Source organism: Castanea sativa, chromosome 9 (genome assembly GCF_040712315.1).
Source record: "Castanea sativa cultivar Marrone di Chiusa Pesio chromosome 9, ASM4071231v1".
In the NCBI taxonomy this organism is placed as follows: domain Eukaryota; kingdom Viridiplantae; phylum Streptophyta; class Magnoliopsida; order Fagales; family Fagaceae; genus Castanea; species Castanea sativa.
This window is the reverse complement of record NC_134021.1, coordinates 22523160-22543081: the sequence shown is the minus strand read 5'-3', so window position 1 is coordinate 22543081 and position 19922 is coordinate 22523160. Positions and strand designations below refer to the sequence as shown.

Here is a 19922-nt window from a genome sequence, read left to right as displayed (position 1 = left end):
GGTGCCTCAGGGGATAAATAAGATCTTTGTGGGAAGTTTCTTGTAAAGTCTCACATGTTCCTCCGCATTAAATGGTTGGCAACAATTTTATCAGCTGCATTAATGAGAAAGTGACCTGAATAGTAGATCCACATCTCAACAACTCCTTCCACCACGTTCACCAGAAGTCTAATGGGACAAGTGTCCTAAGGAGATTTGGAAAAAATGAAGATGGAGGGTTGGGATGCAAGATGCCATGGAGTATATAAAGGAAATAGACTCTCAGATAAAAGGGATCCAATGAGAATTAAGAGAAAGGAAGATCACAACTAGAACAGTAACTAAGAGAGAAAGTGCACAGTATTTGTAAAAACCAAGAACATTGTCCTCAGACAAGCTTGTAAAGATTCATTCATATGTTTAAATCTTAGGCCTCTGGTCCTTTCTTCTCTATCTGTGTCCTCGGGCAAAGCCCAAACTTGTTCATCCCACTCTTTCTACAAGTATCTATTAATTTAGGCCGGGTTTAGGAATTCCAATCTCACTATTTTCAGTGGGCTTGGGTTGCTAAATTTTGTGCTCTTTTATATATATATCATGAATGGTTTGCTATCAAATTTGGATAAAATGACCAAATTAGCTATTTTTAAGGATAGACTAAATTGACAAAAATTAAAATGTAGAAACTAATTTGACAACTAAAGTAAAAAATTAAGGGACTAAATTGAATTTTAATAGTTTTCTCTCTCTAAAAAAAACTATCTTAAAATGTTTTTTTTTTTTTTTCGATAATTCAATATTTACAACAAGAGACTAGATTTAAATTGTGAATGTCATGAACACACCAGAAGATGTTAACCAATTGAGCGAGCTACAAGGCTCTTAGCTTGTAGGTGTAGCCCAATGAAGTTTTAGGCTTAATTTCATATTAATCATAAAAAAAAATGTCAATTTAATCCCACTACTTTTTAAAAAAAAATTCACCGTTACCATTGTCTACTTCTTGATTACCTTAACTTATTTATGAGCTACTTAATTAACTTATTCTTTTCCTATATATAATAAAGCCCTGACTAAAATTTTTTACCGTTCACAAATTGATGAATTATACAATGAATAACCTATTTATATTATCAAAAGATACAAATACAAATTTATAATCTACCAATACAAATCTGATATTAAATGAACCTACTAACAAATGTGCACAATCCATTTTCAAATCCATATAAATATATATTTGAATATATATACATATAAAAATATAACATTATATATGGTTAAACCAAACCTGCATATTCACGAGCTTATTCATAAACACATTATTTGTTTGAACTTGACTTATTTATTGGTCGAGCCTAAACTTGTGCTTAAACTTGGTTTATTTACTAAACAAAAGAACATGAACAAAGTTTTTCCCGAGCCGAACTTTAACTATTTATAAACAGCTTAGTTCATTTATAAACATACACAACTTTCACAAATTGCTAAACCAAATTCAAGGTAACATTTAAAGACAGGTTCATCCAAGAATATCATGTAAGAAACTATTGCACCAAGTAACAATAACAAAGTCTATTTTGCATTGACTGAATATTTTTCCATTTTCATTGCATTGGCATCCAAATAGCTCAATTTTTTCATCTGTTGGTACATCTTTAATCGAAAAGGACAAAAAGGAAATGGTAAAAAAAAAATTAAAAAAAAAATATTGAAAACATATATGCCCAAAGTGAAAGTTCCAAAATAAAACTTGTAATAGATATCATCATGATACAAGTTTCCGAACAAGATGTTAAAAAATCTCTTAGGTGATCTGTTAAGGATTGAATTGTAGGTGTGTGACCGTATCAAACCTGTGTTTCTTGAATTACCCTCTGTTGCCATTTTAACTAATTCAACCTCTTAGTGATGTGCCAATGCTGAAACAACACATCCTAAGCCTTTTCTCTTTGCTTGACTTGTCTCCATCTAGACTACTTTCATGGATGCCATTTGCATCAGTGCTAATTTGATTAATATCATTTGCACTCTGGTCCACATTCAGTACTTCAGTTGTCCCGTTCCCAGAGGAACACAAAGCAACTGGGTTAGCCTCACTAGGAGCTGAAACATACTGCTCTTGTGATGCTGGTGCTATTTTGTTATGGTTTACTTCCCTTGAGTGAGAATTTGATCCAGCACGCCTGCAAAACATGATCAGGACGGTACCATTTACTTCTTGTATTAACAAGTGAGACAAATTCTGCCTAGGTGAGTAAAAAGTTATTCAAAAAAAAAAAATAAATAAATAAAGAGTGCCAGGATAGCCATAAAAGTGGACTCTGGTTTGTCATCCATACTATTATAAAAAGAATAGGATTTTGTAGCTTGGGGACATTGCCTGATTCTCCCATAGAAGTGAACTTGAGTTCAAATCCTCCCTCCACTTATTGTAACAAAATAAAATGTTTGATACGTCAAAAAGGTCATTATATAGTTAAAAACAAAATGACAGAATTAATTATACAGAATACAATGATCATAAAATTGTCAAAACAAGAAGATTTAAGAAAAACTAGGCAATCTGATTCTTGTCCTCCATTTAAGGGTTATAATAACTAGGCAAAATAAACATTTTTAAGAAATAAAAGAAGAGCCTTTGAACTCACTTGAGAGCGCATGTGAAGAGGCTTATATTGTATCAACAAAGAAGTAATGGAAAGTAACAATAAAGCAAAAACTAAAAGAAGAAATACTTTTCCTCTTTCAATTTAAGTTGGGTGAAATGACATTTTTTAAGTTACAAAAGAAAATCACATTTTCACCCCAAAAAAAAACCAAAATGAATGAAAGATTCAGAATACATGAGCAAAAATGGAGGATACAAATTCAAAACTAGACTCCAATAGCCTAAGGACATGCAGAGGTATATTGTGAAAAAATAATTATTATGACTTGGTTTATTAACATAATTACCTGAAGCTGTGATTGCTAGAGCTATTCCTAGGTTGTTCTTGTGATGTCCTCTCTATGGTTTCCTTTTTGAATACTTCAGGACTAACCTCACCATTTGAAGATACTCTGTCATCTTCCGAAGAACTTGTGTCCTTAAGCAGACTCTTGTCCATAATTGGAGGTTCTTCACTGATGACCCCGGAAGAGAACCTAGGTTGGGCATTAAAACCATAAACCCGAACCATTGAGATGACCTTCTCTAATGTTCCCAGAGCTTGTTCCACCTCAGGCCTGATCAAAGTATTTCTATTGTCATTTACATTACAACTTTCTATGAATTCCTTGGTTGAAACTTTTTCTATGTCCTTGCTATCCTCCTCAAAATGTTTGCTTTCTTCAATCTCTTCCTCTTCAATCTCCCCAAAGGCTTTCTTATCTGTAACTCTCGCATTCTTTGGCTCAGATTCATCTACATGGTAAGTGCCATTAACCTCCAGAATCATATCACTCATATCATCCCCACTACTTTCGATAAGACGTTCTTCAGGAAGAATGCATGCATCGGTCTTTTGCTCTTTCCCTTCCACAGCCCTATTTGATACATAAGTCGAATAAAGAGCTTCACGAATTTTAGTATACAGTGGGTCCCCCAACGCCTTGCTAAAATCTTCATCACACTTAAGCATAGATGACACTGCCTGTGATGTTGAGGATTGAAAAATATGAGAAAATGATAGAACAGTATTGATGTAGATGAGGATGAGAGAACTATAACATATATGAGGTTAGCTAATGGCACGTTTGGTATACTGTAATGATTATTATATGGGAATAGGAATAAGAATTACAAGGAATACATTAAGTTGGAATATAATAAGTATTACTATTCATTAGTTTGGTGACCATTTAGGAATAGAATCGTGAATATGCATCCACAATTTAGTAGAGTATAAAAAGAAGGTGTAATTAATTCATTTTAAAGTCAAATTTCCTAAAATACACTTATTTTAGGGTGTTCAAAATAGAGCTAATAATTAACAACAAGGAAAATTTATTTTCTTTCCTTTTGAAGATGTGGCAACTAATGGCTTTTTAAGAAATTTTTAAAAAAAGTTATTACATAAGGTGAAGGAACAGATATTCACTAATTTTGATAAGAAATAGTTATTCCTCATTTTGAAGAATAGCTATTCATAAGAAATAACTATTCATTGTAATAAAAACATAACCAAACAACCGAATAATTATGCTATAGGAATATCTATTACATTACAGTGTCTATTACAATCTACCAAATGTGCCCTAATGCCATCCATTTATGGGTCCAACCAAGTACATTTTGAGGTACCCCCAATTCAGAAACACATTCCTCATGGGTGCTGAACCCACGACTTAAAGGAGGAGGAAGTGCCATTTGAGCTAGAGCTCATTGGCAAATACATTTTGAGTTTATATGTCATGTTAAGTGTCTCTGCTTATCAATTACCCCAAAAAAATGTCTGTCCATTAAAACCTGAAATCCAATGAATAAGTAGGCCATATCCAGTTCTCTGAGTTAAAAAAAAAATCCAAAAACAAAAGTCTTCTATATCCAGTTCATTCTAGAATGAGTTGGATGATTTGATTAGACTCAATTTCATTCACGACTAACTAAAAGAGTAATATTCCTCAATGAATTGGCATTATTGCTGACATAGTGGACAATAAAAGTGATATATTGAACCAGATGTGTAAGGCAAAACATAAGTCTTTTAAGAGAATAAAATGTATAACCTTTTGATACAGTCTGAAACCATTGCCAATGAGCTGCCTTGAGATAAAGTTTATTAGGGATGGAGGGACAAAATCCAGCTTGATATCCATATTTGCTATTGTCCTAAAAAAATTAAGCTTTCGTAAATTTTCAAAATTAGTTTAGGAAACATTGGGCAGAAAGGCAATCACTCTAAGACCTTTTTTTTTTAGTGACTTAAAGTCTTGTTCAATTAGCAGTTTAATGCATATATTATTTCCAATGGTAATGACAACAATTTTTTTTATTTAATAAGTTGGTACTGTAAGCTATTCTATCAATGGGAAAGCCATTAGACCCATTTAAAATTATTTGAACAAAATGAATACATACAGAAAAGCCTAAATCATCAAGGCTCTAGTCATTTTTAAACCAAAATATAATGGGTTGTTTACAGATTTAAATGTCCACAAGGCACAAGCCTAGTCGAGTATAATCTGCATCCCAAATAAATTGGATTTAGTTACAGGACTGCTTATATATACATTAGCCAATCAACACTCACCGAAAGTAACTTCTTTCTGGGGTCACCTTTTGCATAGCATAGCCTCCTACCACATCAATCCTAACAAAATCCTCTGCTTCAGGGATTGCCTCACTGGTAAAACCATGAGTGGCCATGTCAATGTCTTCTGAATCAGAGATCTGGAAGCAAAATTGTAACAAAATACTTTTACTTCAGGTCTGAATCTAGAAACAGCTTGAATTTCAGGCATATGCACAAAAAACGCATTGCATCTGAGTCAAAAATCAAATCCGTGAAAGATTGCAAGTGCTACCGTGTTTAGAAGAACAACAATGAGATCATCTTGAAAGTACTCAAACAAAAAATAGTGCACAACAGCCTCTCTTGTTGACAGTGGCCAAGAAAGCTTCATCCTTTCCTCCAAGAATTTAAAGAAAAATCAGAATTTCAAACTGCAATATATTTGAGGAAGTAAAAGTAAAAAACAAAAAATTATTAGAAATGCAGTGGTTTATGCTAGACAAACCTCACTAAAGATATCTGTTCACCAATCCGGACCCTTTGTAAACATTTGCAAGTGGTAATTTTGAAAGTTGGAATAGTGAACTGAGGCCACCTGACAAAATATAAAATATATATAAAGAGAACGGAATTATTGTCAAAATTACAGTATCACTAAAGTCTAGATTGAAAGATGGGTTGCCAAATGTCATAAACTCATATTGCATTCTCTCTCTATCTCTCTCTCAACCGACACCTTTTGTGTGCTTTTTACCACCCCAAGGCTAGCATAAGCACAGCATGTGCAATCATACACGCACTTAAACTGGGAGGGTTGCCTACGCAGTGTTAATTTCTCAATCTCAACACTCCCTGTTGATGCACTCAGTGGTAACTATTGCACAAGCCCTCACCAATCACCTTCAACCATCATTTTTTTTTTTCAGATAAGAGGCAAGAGAAATGTTAATAAGAAATAAATTGCAGGATAGACAGGAAAAATATCCCAACTAATATTCTCTCATCTTATCCTTATTAACAATAGGTGCTATGTCAGACATCTCAGGAATCCATCCTTTTTTCCTTATTTTCAATGTGAATGTACCATGCTGTCAGTAGGGTAGGAACATAGGAAGGGATGTAAAAGAGACCAAAAAAAAAATCCTAAAATTTTGACAGTTGCACAAACTCAAATTTTAATAATCAGTACCATCAACATAGGAAGGGATGTAAAAGAGAAAAAAAAAATCCGAAAATTTTGACAGTTGCATATCCTCAAATTGAAAGAACATTTAAACCAATACATGAACTTATAGGGCCTCATATAATGCCAACAAATCGACAACCAAAAGAAATAGTGTCAACTGATAAAAGTTATATTACTGTAGCAGCTACTTAATGCAGGAAATTTATGCTTTCTGCATTCTAATATAATCCCCCTGGACCCCTCCCCCCAAAAATAAAAAATAAAGGAAAAGAAAACGCATATCTTAGACAAGGTGATTTATGTTTCTCCTATATTATTCATGTTCAGCAGAAAGAAGGAAAAATTCTCACCATTTCTTGTAGAGGGATGACTCCCATGAGATGCATAAACCTGCAATGAAGGAAGAAAATTATCTTAAAGTTATCATTTTGATATTCAATGATAAACAACAGCCTAAATAATTAGAATGCTTTATTGTTCATCATTATAGGATAAGGCTAAAGATGTCAGGATATTCAGCTATAACTTACAAGCATCAGCAGGCCCATCTACATAGCCTTCAACCAGTAATGAATGAAAGGGAGTGCCTTGGGGTCCTTCGCGATACATTACACGGTACTCTTCATTATCCTGTTTTAACTGTCAAAAGTAGCAGATTGAATAAAGTATCCTAACACCTGTAATGAAATGTAATCTGCAGGCCCATCCAAATATAAACATCATAAGCAGATAAATTATATGCTCTACCTTCCATTCAGCATGTGATTTCTCACTGGCTTTCAGTCCCTCATTATCATTTACAGAAGCACTCCTCAACATGTCAAGAAAATTTGACACTTCTGCAGTCCTTTTTTCAATGACTTTCTCAGTTAATCCTGCAAAACCAAAAATCTAATTTGAAAAGTGTTCCACAACCTTAAATTTTCATATTAGTGATTCATATTAAGATGAGGTAACATATAACATGGCTGTTTAAAGGAAGTCAAAAGATAAGTCTAGAGAAATATATAACCTTTGGTTTCATCTTTCGTAGAATGTAGGAGTTGATCCTTGACTAGAGTTTTAAGTCTCTCCCCATTTTTCAGATCAGGAGACGCAAGTGTCTTGTCCAGCCTCTCCCTGTATTGAGTAATCTTACTTGTTTTCTCCATCTTCGCATCTCCAAGCAAATCATAAAACGCTCTCTCTCAAACAGTCAAGTGGAGAATCTATGCCACGTACTATTAATGGATTTCAGCACAATCTGATGCATCTAAGATTATAGTAGGAAGTGTTAAATGTTGTTTTATGAATAAGAATAAGAGCGGATAATAATTAACAGGACCTCAAAAAACTGATACCATCCTTGCAACATGTGTACACAGCTGAAATTTACATCTCAATAAGCACGATTAACCAAAATTACTTATATAATATGCGTGTAATGAAAGAAAAGCATCTATGCATTAACATAAGAGCCTTGAATGGTGACTGCAAAAGTTCTTTACTAATATTTCCATCTTATAAAGCACATGAAAGTAGAAAATCCGTAACTTCCATTAAAAAGCCATTAGAAAACAACTATTTAGAGCTCTCAAAAGACTAGACTTTTACCTTTCTTAGCATACCATACCAATAAAATTCCCAAAATCCATTTTCACCTCAGACCAAATGAATGCAAAACCAAAACATACAGAGACCCCACATACACAAACAATTAGAATTCATCAAAAACAAAACCAGAACATGAAAAAAATTGAATGCACCCAGATGAAAATTCTTGTGGAAATTGAACTCACATGGGAACACCCAGGTGGGCTTTTTGAGCTAAAAACTGAAATCCTCGACACCCAAATGGAGATCCCAAACTTTGATTTCAGTGAGAAAGAAAGGAGACAGCTTCACCTGATGTTCGACCACCTAGACGGACATATAACATGGGCTATTCCAAAAATCCAAATTCCTATGCAAATTCTTCCCTCTTGGGTATTAACGAATTCTAGACACAACGCAGAATCACTTTCTTTTTTTCTTTTTTTTTCCAAAAACTATTTAGTACTAAAAAAATAGTATATATCTTCTCAAAAAATATAAAAAAAGGAAAGTAGAGATTTGTGAAGATCATAAGTTTTGGGATTGTACTGGGGTTTGGGATACTGTGTAATGTGTATGGGTGGGGACCACCTGGTAAAAGCTCACGAAGTTTCTTTCCATGACACGTGTGCTTGTTTATGGTTGTTTGTAAAGACGGGTCGTCGGTGACGCAGCTTTGTTACTGTAGCAAATAATCCCATCCGCTAGATTTTAGGGAACGCACCTTATAAACTATCTCTCTCTCATCGTTTTTTTTTTTTTTTTTTAAACTATTTTAAGTTGTCAAAAATTTTCTTAAAATTATTTATTAATATATAGCCGAAGGATATAGGTTAATAGACCCTATATTTATATAAAAGCTTCTGGATTTTCCTTAAAATAAAAGGTTCTGGTTTTTTCTTTAAAATTAAAAATATTTCCTTTGTTACCAAAAAAAAAATAGAGGATTTGGCACGGGTTTATCTTCTATGCTATGATTATGAACTATGAAGAGCCCGATTAGAGTAATTTTTGCTATATAATTGAAAAAAAAGAAAAATAAAATGAGTGATGAAGGAGATAAGCAATGAGATCTGTGTGAATGATTAACAAAAAATTTGAAGGGGACACATTTTTATTTTGTTTTGTTTTGTTTTTTTAAGATACATTTGTCGGGAAGAGGAGGGAAAGAGGTGGCATTCATTCCATGTATAAGGAAGCAAGTTTTTTTTTTTTTTTTTTGAAGAAAAAATATACATGGAAGCAAGTTAATTACTAATAACCAGATTTTTCTCAAAAAAAAAAAAAAAGTAATAACCAATATACTTATCTTTAAAAAAAAGTAAGTGTGCACTGAGTGGTTAGGGAATAGTAAACTTTTAGAGAGGTTTTAATAGTAATTCATTTTATGAAATTTTTTGTGGAAAATTGAAAAATTTGTCAAAAATTTTAACAACTTTTACAATTTTCAATAAAAAATTTCATAAGCTGGATGATTAATATATGTTCTAAAAGCTTACGTTAATTGAACTCAACTCATATATCCTTTTTAATGAGTTATGAAATTGTTTACATAATACACATGAATGGATAGTATTATAAATTACCAAGTAATAAATTGAAAGAGATTCATTTAGGGTGCGTTTGGCTCCAAATTAGTCAGCTTATGTTACTATTTATCTTATTTTTATTACTATTCATGGGCCTCACTGCACTTTTTTGTACTATTCATGGGTCATTGCACTTTTTAGTACTATTCATGAGTCCCACTGTATTATTTCTTTACCCACAATACTTTCAACAAAAAATTTTCAATTTCAACAAAATAAGCAGATCACATACAGACCATTAAATTGGTTTGAAGAATAAAAATTTGTAAGGGAATTCTCTCTGTATGTGTTGATATGCATCTTTAATTACATTTATCCTACGAACCTTTACTAGCTCAAGCTTAAGAATACACAAAACAACATACAAGAGGTCTCTCTCGTTGCTTGGATAAATAATCTGTCAGTGCTCTGCTTCTAGTTCTTTTAATATATATATATATATATATATATATATATATATATATATGAGATTATATCCTCAGGATTCCTCACTGCAATGGCAAGAATGGCTAAAGCCTAAAGAGGTGTCCCATTAAAAATTCTAAGAATATATGCTCTTATTTATTGTACTAACAGCTAAAAAGGTGTTCAATTGAATATTATAAGAATATATACTCTTTAATAATATATATATATATATATATATATATATATATATATATATATATATATATAATAAAAGAAGAAGAAGAAGAATATATACTCATTGCCATTGAAAAAAAATGTTGAAAGGAGCTGTTTAATTAAAATAGATGATAAAAAAAAAAATGTGGCTGATGACCCACATATCATCTATTAAACGAATAAAAACATATACCATACTTGATCTTAGCCAAAAGGCCTTTAACCAATGGGTTCTTGGGCAACATAAATAGATTTATTTTTTCTTTTTTTGAATAAGGCAACATAAATAGAATGATACTATTTTTACGGGAAAAAAGATTTTATATATATATATATATATATATATATATAGAAGATGTGCTTATGTCCATAATATTTTCATAACAAATCATAGGTGGTTAGTTGTTATTAGTTCAAATTTGAATTTAATATTAAGATTACTTTTTGCCCCAACAATAACAACCAATAACAACCTGTCATTTAGGATTTGTTGTAAAAATATTGTGGATATATCATTTCTCTCTCTCTCTCTCTCTCTCTCTCTATATATATATATATATATTATTTGATCTTTATCCTTCTTGTCACAACACAACTGTAAAATCTATATTTATTTTTGGGGTAATTACACATAATCCACATGTGGTTTGGGCGAAATTCACTTTGCCTACCTGTGGTTTGAAAAGTATCACTTAACCTACTGTGGTATGTTTCTGTCAATCTCCGTAACCCACCTCAAGCTCAGCCGTTACAAAAACACCTCTTAACCCCAAAACACAACATAACGTGAATCAAAACACCAAAAACTCATAAACTTTTCGAGAGAGAGACATGTGGTGAGATCAACATGTTCTTCGTGGTTTAGACTATCTAGAGGGGGAGAAAACATGAGTTTCGCAACATTGAAGCTAGGGAAGATAGTTTCGGTAAAGAAAATCAAGGTATTGTGTCTATTCTCGATTTAGGGTTTCAGATTTTGTTGTCAAAACAAAAAATAGCACAAAAATGAAAGAGAAATAAGATCAAAAGGGAGGGTTTTGTGAAAATTAATATTTGAACCCTATATTTAAAACTCCTAAGAGCCTTGAGCATTTGGATGAAGGAGACAAAGAAGTAGATGTAGGTGGAGTTAGAGAACCAGAGGGAAAAGGAGTACAAAGCTCCAATGGGTACCACAGATTTGAGGTAAAGGTCACGATTCATGGTGGATGGAAGTTCCACGACCTTGAAAAATTTGCCGAGAGGGTAAGCGAGGAAGGAACAGAAGGACATGTGGATTATGGTGAGTGAGATTAGGAATGGCCAGATGTAGAGCTTGCAGTCGAGGATGTACTTGTTGTACATGACGATGGAGAAGTTCAGAGTTTCATTCAAAACTCTTTAATCAACCAAGCCAAGCAATGCGGACCGTTCGATTGCGTCTCCACAATCAAATCTCTATGCTCGATGTGGTTATCAGCTTGAAAATCCCTCAAGGGGACCAAACGTAAAACCCAGATTTGATCCCTCTCAAGTATCTGTTTCTCTGTCTCTCTCTCTTTTATCTCACAATCTCTAAAATCTCGCAACAACCCAGATTTGCGTGTGTGCTATCTGTTATGGCAACATCGTGTCCGATGGAGTTACGGTGGTCAATGGCCGCAGAGGAGAGCGAAGACATTTTCGTTGGCAATCAAGCGGCGATGCCGATCTATGCTTTGGCCATGGAGGATTGAAGCTAGGTTTAGTTGTAGATTAGAGTCATTAGAAAGTGAGAACTTTGGGTTTGCAAGTGAGAAAGAGAGATAGTAAGATAAAGAGTGTAAGAGAGAAGAATAGTTAGATATGGTACAAATTTGTTTTTGTGTTTGGTTGAAAAGAATGTGAAAGACAAATTGGGAATGGCCCAAGTGACAAATTTTTTGGGTATGTTCTTCATGATCTGGGTTTTATTTTTTTGGTATGTTCTTCATGTTCAAAATTTGTGTGAATGGAGAGAGAGACAAATACCACTTTTTGATCTTGTTTTTCTTACATTTTTGTACTATTTTTTGTTTTGGGAGGAGAGAGACATAAAATTTGAGCAAAAATACCTATTTACCCATAATTTTAACAAAGGTGGGTTACGGAAAACAAACAGAACATACCACAGGTGGGTTAAATGATACTTTTCAAACCACGGGTAGGCAAAGTAATTTTCGCCTAAACCACAGGTGGGTTATGTGTAATTACCCCTTTATTTTAAAAAAATAAATTAGGAGTAATGCTATAGTCACAAACTATTTTTCAATACTTTTATAAATAGTTGATTTGGCTAGTTTCTCTTTCTTATTGGTTTTCATCTAGCTTATCTTTAACATTATTTTTTTATTTACCAATAACAACTCACTACATCAATAGTTTGTAAAAAATTTTATAAAAAAGTTTGTAACTTTAGCATTATTCATAAACTAGATAGTAGAGTGAATACACTCTATTATATAAAAGATATATTAAATCATAGGAGTATTAATTATATAATAAATATTTTTCTGAGAATCTTATTAATATAATTATTAAGAATAAAGTGAGGCCATAAATTTGGTTGTAGCTAATAAAACACTCAATATATTTTGGACAAAATTTAACTACAAAATTAGTTGTAGCCTAAGGCTACAACTTTCTTAAAAGAAAAATTAACATTATTACATATTTTGAAAATCAACCCGTTGAATTGTAGTTCTTTATGTTCTTAATACACATGTCAAATTCTGTGCCAATCGGATATTATTTACTATATGATCTATAAGCTTATATTTTATGCATAATTTTAAACTGCAATAACTTGCAATTTAAACAATTTATCGATGACATAACTATTAATTTTTAATTTTTTAGAAATTTTGTAAGCATGGATGATATAAGAAAAAAATGTAATCCAATGGTGGATTTATCAAAATTTACCTCCAATAAAAAGATATTGAGTAAGGTTGTAGCCTTAGATTGGTTACAACTAATTTTGTAGCTAAATTTTGTTAATATATTTTTATTGGATGTAAATTTTGACAAATCCATCATTGGATTATATTTTTTGGTTGTATCTCCCATGCTTGCAAAATTTTCAAAAATTCATAAATCAATAGCTATAGTCAATCAAATGTTTAAATTTTCCTATAAAAAATGTATAAACTGTAAGTATTTGTAACCTAAAATTATGCATAAAAATAAATTTATTGATCGAATATTAAATAAAATCCAATTAGCACGAAATTTGACATGTATTTTGAGAACGTAAAAAACATACAATTTAATGATTAGATTTTCAAAACATGTAGCAATATATATATATATATATATATATATATATATATATATAGAGAGAGAGAGAGAGAGAGAGAGAGAGAGAGAGATTAGAAGTCGTAGTTGCACCAAGTAACTTCACTAAATTGCAGCAATTTTTCCTAAGTTGTGGTTGTGTCAAGTAGCTTCACCAAATTACAATAATATTTTAGATAAAAACATGCAATATGCATCTATGTTTAAGTTAATAGAAACAACAACTTATTTGTTTTTATCAATTTCTTTAAATAAAATAACAATAATAACTTTAACAAAACATGTCACATGCATTTAAGTTTTAGTTAATAGAGACAATAACTTATTTATTTTTATTAATTTTTTAAAATAAAATAACAATAAATACTTTAACAAAACATGCAACATACACCTATATTTTAATAATTTAAATCCTACTTCGACTAAAAATTTTTATTACCAAAATTTAAAAACTTATATATATTCACCTTGAATTTCCCAACTCCCAACCAGATATTAGGTGTTACCAGTCCTTTTTGGGTCTCTCTATTCTTAACAGCTAAGCGAATGAGTAGTCCCTTTTGAGCTAGAGACATTTATTACATTTCGATCGACCTTTTCAGTCCCATGAATACGATGGTCGGCGTGTAGAGTTTGAGTCATCTACGATATTAAATAATGCAACCGACGTCCGTCCAATACCAATAGAAGGGGAATTGGACCACATGGCACCAGCCAATGTTGAATTTACTTCAATACTGTTCTCATCGAAAAGCAATGAGACTCATTTAAGGTCCTTTGTCAGCAAATCAAAAAGATTTTTGTTTTTTATTGCATATATAAGACAAAACATAGAGTTTTTGAGTTAGAACTTTTCTCTCTTTTGTATTTCTAAAAAACAAAAGAAAAAAAAGATATAAGTTTTTTTTTTTTTTGGCCAACGGAGGCTTAGCCAATTTATTAACCATTTCTTTTGAAAATGATGGATTTGAGATAATAATAATAATAATAATAATAATAATAATATAAGGGCAAAATTTTAGAATCCAATAGGATTTGAGATTGGATTAAAATTTAGGCTTTAACAAATAACCTAAAATTGACTTAATTACATTTGTTAATTTTTAAAATAACTACTATTGTACTCATTCAACTCATTGCTACGTCCACAACATTTTTACAACAATTTTACAACAAATCATAGGTGGTTAGTTGTTATAGGTTCAAATTTGAACCTAACACTAAGATTACTTGTTTGCCACAACAATAACAACCAGTAACAACCTGCCACTTAAGATTTGTTGTAAAAATGTTGTGGATATATCATTTCTCGGACTTCATTTAAAAAATACTCTCATTAATGAAAGGTAACTTCACTTAAAAATAGAATCATAAATGTCAAATAATAAATTTTATTTTGAATTCAAAAAGAGAATTCCTAAAATTTAGGATTTTTTTCCCTTTACATTTAAAAAAAAATTATAGTTGTTGCTTATCTCTAAAGTTTATCATTTTAATTTGTTTGAAAAATAAAAATATATAATTCTAAATTATAATAAGTGTAAATTATTAATATTTATCCAAAAAATAAAAGATCTTTTAAGTACGTGTGTGAGCGAGTGCTCAGAAACTAGTATATATATAAAATATCTTCATTAATCAACAAAGAAAAGCAACATCTTTCATCAATTGCTCAACAACGACAAGAGGAAGAGAGTGCTTGCTACGCTATATATTATTTTTAAAAAAATCTACGAATTCGTACAACAGTAAATTCGTTGTACAAAATCTACAAATTCGTTGTACAACAGTAAAAAAATCTACGCTTTCAGTTCAAACAACAGTAAATTTAGCAAGGATTTATACAAAATAATTACCATTTTTCCTAATCCAACTAAAAATACACTAGACAGAACCTCTGCTAAGCTCAAACAAATATACAAAAATATGGAAATATACCACTCAACAGAAGTTAAACCTAAATCTAAAGTATCAACACATAATTTAGAGTCTCACTCTACAATAATCTTTTAGGCTCCGTTTGGGAGTTCATAAGAAAATAGAATGAAATGATCATAAGGGAATGAAAATGAATGGAATGGAATGTATTTAAGTAAGGGAAATGAATGGAAAAGAATAGAATGGAATGAAATTAAGTAACCTTGATTGGATGTTTTAAAATAAATGAATGGAAATGAATGAAAATTAATGAAATGTAAGTAATCTTGTTTGGGAGCAACATGGAGGGAATGGAATAGAATCATTTTATGATAATATTACTATTAGATCCCTATTTTAAAATAAAGGGTTGAATATATAGGTGTATTTTGGGAGTTTTAGTAAAAAAATCATTAAATCTAATTCTATTCCCTCCCATTCCTCCCAATTTCGAGGAGAATGAAAATTTAAGGTTTCAAGGGAAAGATGAGTAAGTGTTCTCTCCTATCCATTCCATTCCCTCCCACTTAAACTTCCAAACAAGGGAATGAGTTTTTCATTCCCTCCATTAAAACTCCCAAATAAGAGAAGAGAAGAATATTCTAAAATTATTCTTTTTATTCCATTACATTCCCTCCTCTCAATAGATTGTGCAATCTATAAGGTACAAAGGAAGGGTGTAGCTTTGGCCTATAGAGCATCACATAAGGCTTTCTGTTTTGTCCAAATCATAATTACCTCAATCAAAAATTATACATAAGTAAATTCATATATATATATATATATATATATATAATAATCAAAATTACTTAAGTTTGGTAAAATAAATACAATGTTAAAATCCCACATATATGAAGTGATAGAGAAAAAAAAAAAAAAAAACTCTCAAATGCAAAGTCTTGGCTTAAGGCATCTTTGAAACTAAGCTTTCTTGTAACTTAGAACCACCAACATAGAAAATTTAAATAGCTACAATTTTTATGGGTTAGACTTACTTTCAGTACTTTCTAAAAAAGAATCTTATTTTATTTTAATGAGAGACTGCCACATCACTCACTAACTAAATAAAATATGGAAATTAAAACCCACTACCACTTGTTATTGTATATTTAAAACAAAATGACATGTCAAATTAAGCATTAAACCAACATTAATTTACAAAATAAAATGTCAAAAGATAGATTTAATTTTTTCTATATATATATATATATAGAGAGAGAGAGAGAGAGAGAGAGAGAGAGAGAGAGAGAGAGAGAAATTCACATCCCTTTCTAATTTATGCAAATGTGACAAACATCTTGTTAGGTTACATATTTTTAAACCTATTTTATTTAAATGCCACCTATCTATGCTTAAACATCACCAATAAATTATTGGGCCCCTCTAAATATTTTTTACCCTATTATCATGCTAACCCATATATATATATATATATATATATATATATATATATATAGAGAGAGAGAGAGAGAGAGAGAGAGAGAGAGAGAGAGAGAGAGAGAGAGAGAGAGAATGGAATTGAAGGGGTTCAAATCCCATGGATGACCACCACTGTTAGTTTCTTTAAGGCCTTGTTTGGGAGGAGGGAATGAAATTGAATGAAAAGAATAATTTTAGAATATTCTTCCGTTCTTTTATTTGGGAGTTTTGATGGAGGGAATGGAAAGCATATTTCCTTGTTTGAGAGTTTAAGTAGGAGGGAATGGAATGGGTAGGAGGGAACACTCATTCCTCTCTATTCCCTTAAAACCTCAAATTTTCATTCCTCCTGAAATTGGGAGGAATGAGAGGGAATGGAATTAGATTTAATGATTTTTTTTACTAAAACTCCCAAAATACCCCTATATATTCAAGCATTTATTTTAAAATAGGGATCTAATAGTAATATTGTCATAAAATGATTCAATTCCATTCCCTCCATGTTGCTCCCAAATAAGATTGCTTACATTCCATTCATTTTTATTCCTTTCCATTCCTTTATTTTAAAACATCCAATCAAGGTTACCTAATTTCATTCCATTCTTTTCCATTCTTTTCCATTCCTTTCTCTTACTTAAATACATTCAATTCTATTCCATTCCTTTCTATTCCCTTATGATCATTCTATTCTATTCCATTTCATTCTCTTATGAACTCCTAAACGGAGTCTAAGACATTCTCCCTTCTTCCCGTGTGTGTGTGTGTGTTAAAATACTTAGTATTCAAAAAAAAAAAAGACCATGATTCAAGTCCATGGCAAATTATTTGGCAAAAAGTCTAATTTTCATTGACAATATTAAAAACTCAGTTCTCATTTGCAATATCAAAAAGCTCAGTTCTCATTGGCAACATTAAAAGCCTAGTTCTTAATGGCAATATCAAAAAACTCAATTCTCTTTGGAAATATTAAAAACCCAATTCTCACTTGTAATATCAAAAAACTCAATTCTCATTGGCAATATTAAAAACCTAGTTCTCACTAATGACGTCAAAAAACCCAGTTCTTATTAGTAATATTTAAAAGCCCAATTCATATTGGCAATAATTAGTAAAAAAAACCCAAGATTGTTGATACTTGGAAAATATCATATGTTAATGATAAAATTGCCTAAACCCTAATTGCAATCATTTTAAAGCTTGTTATATACTCATGAGAACCCATGGCCACTTATCTATTTCCAAAACTCGTGAGAAATTATGATTATTCCCCCTAAACAAATAAAATTATGGTCACTATTCATTTCATTTTCATAATGTTAAGATAGTCATTCATCCTACAAGCTCATCATTAAAATCATGACATGATCATTGGGTCTTGTTCAGAACCGTAAACATTACCTATGCTATTCTAAAAAAACCATGGAATTCATCATTTTAAAATAGTAAATATTATTTACAAGACATTTTAAAATAATTAAGGTTATGCTATTATTATAAAGTCTTACAAATCAATATCCAAGGACCCATTACAAACATCTATCAAAGCCCAAAGCATACTGAATATCTACTAACAATAAAAAGTCCACGAGGGATAAAAACCCATGGCAATATGTGTCATTGCTATCCATTTTGTAGGACCCAAGATGTGATAAAAGAAGAAAAATTCAAGTGAAGAGTAGCATAAAGACAACTCAGTTGAAGAGTCCAGCCCATGTAGACAAGCCCAATTTGAAGTTTCAGCCAAGGCAGTCCAAGGCAAAGGATTGAACCAGCTGGACAGCTTCCCTCTTGTCCATCCCTGACCAAGGATCAGCTGGAGAATTCCTCAAGAAGCAACGGGATCTCTATGACTAAACTAAGGGCTGTCCCATGAAATTTCTGCCACTGCTTCTCCTGATGTGGACAGTGTCCAAAGGTTGTACTATCAACTAAAGTCTAATTGGTAATAGAACTTCATCATCTACCTTAAAGCTCTAGTTCTTGCAGAAGGAAGTCATAACCAAGTTACTCAAATCTTAGCAAGTCAACTCTATAAATGCCAAAAATGTTCAAGAATTAGTTCATGCACCAAGCCCATGAATCCTAAAGGAGAAAATTTGGAAAAATGTGGTTTAGAAGGCATAAAGAGATCTTCAGCAGAACCCTCTGAAGTAGGCTTAAAATTTGTCACTTGGCTTAGGGTGCTGAATCCTACTCTCTAGGGTCCAAATCTTAGTTGTAGCACCAAGGTTCTACTCTAATACCTGCCTTAATCCTATTGGCTGAAGCTAATCTAAAAAATCTTAGCATTTAATGCAAGATTACCTAGATATTCACCTATATTTGATATTGCCCAAAGAAGCAAGATAGCCCAAAAGAAAATCCTCCATTTATAGTCAAATCCTAGGATGAGGAGCCTGACACTCTTCTTGCTGATTAGACCTACATTTTTGGACTCTTGCTAATGACCTCTTTAAGCTCCACTATAAGAGGGAAATCCCATCAGCTCCACCAACACACACCAACCTCCCTGAAATTTCTGTTATTCTTGTTACTTTGACCCATAATTCATAAAGAGAAGCCATCTTTCAACTTGTAGGTTAGTTTTCACAGCTTGTAAATGACCTTTCAGTCCATAAAAAACCTACACTCACCTAGCCTCAAATATTCATTTTCCTTTTTTGACAGATCCTAAGCCCATAAATGTTCCCTATTCAGTTATAAGCGACCTTCTTCCCCACTAAAGACTTAATACAATTGAGCCTTATCATTATTTCCCTCAATTTCACTACAAACTTACTCACCCATTCACTTAAAAATAGCCTTTACTACCCAACACATACCCCACATATATCTTCCATAAGAATCTTGGTTCAACATCCGTTGCACTGAGCTGGAATCTCTCTCCCCCTTTAAATCATGCCAAATAACCCATTTCTTCTCACCATGGAACCTTTGGTCTTTACTTTTTGTTTTTCCATTGAGGGATATAATGTGTTTGTAACAATGGAGTTTTTTTTTTTTTTTTTCTTCTCATATTGACATAGTAGTAGCAGATATGATGCGAACCTCAATCGATACACTTTGAGACCCAACAAAAATATTGGAATATTTAATACCAAATGATGCGAACCTCAATCGACACGC

General features: G+C 31.9%; 1 protein-coding gene across 3 annotated transcripts; it reads right to left on the bottom strand.

Moving 5' to 3' along the window:
- Positions 1-1539: 1539 nt before the first annotated feature.
- LOC142610728 (uncharacterized) lies at positions 1540-8482 on the bottom strand. 3 transcript variants are annotated; one of them, XM_075782650.1, is made up of 11 exons: positions 8160-8482; positions 7394-7624; positions 7129-7256; positions 6912-7020; positions 6732-6771; positions 5701-5790; positions 5488-5587; positions 5214-5353; positions 4690-4792; positions 2938-3614; positions 1540-2165 (listed from the first exon to the last, which is right to left on the bottom strand). In XM_075782650.1, exons 2-11 carry the CDS (start codon positions 7530-7532, stop codon positions 1877-1879), a joined length of 1815 nt encoding a protein of 604 aa, XP_075638765.1. In that variant the 5' UTR covers positions 7533-7624; positions 8160-8482; the 3' UTR covers positions 1540-1876. The 3 variants fall into 3 exon arrangements, with proteins under 3 accessions (XP_075638765.1, XP_075638764.1, XP_075638766.1); XM_075782649.1 differs by having other exon boundaries at positions 7394-7633; positions 8160-8466; XM_075782651.1 differs by lacking the exon at positions 8160-8482 and adding an exon at positions 7975-8073 and having other exon boundaries at positions 7394-7633.
- Between the last annotated feature and the right edge of the window lie 11440 nt (positions 8483-19922).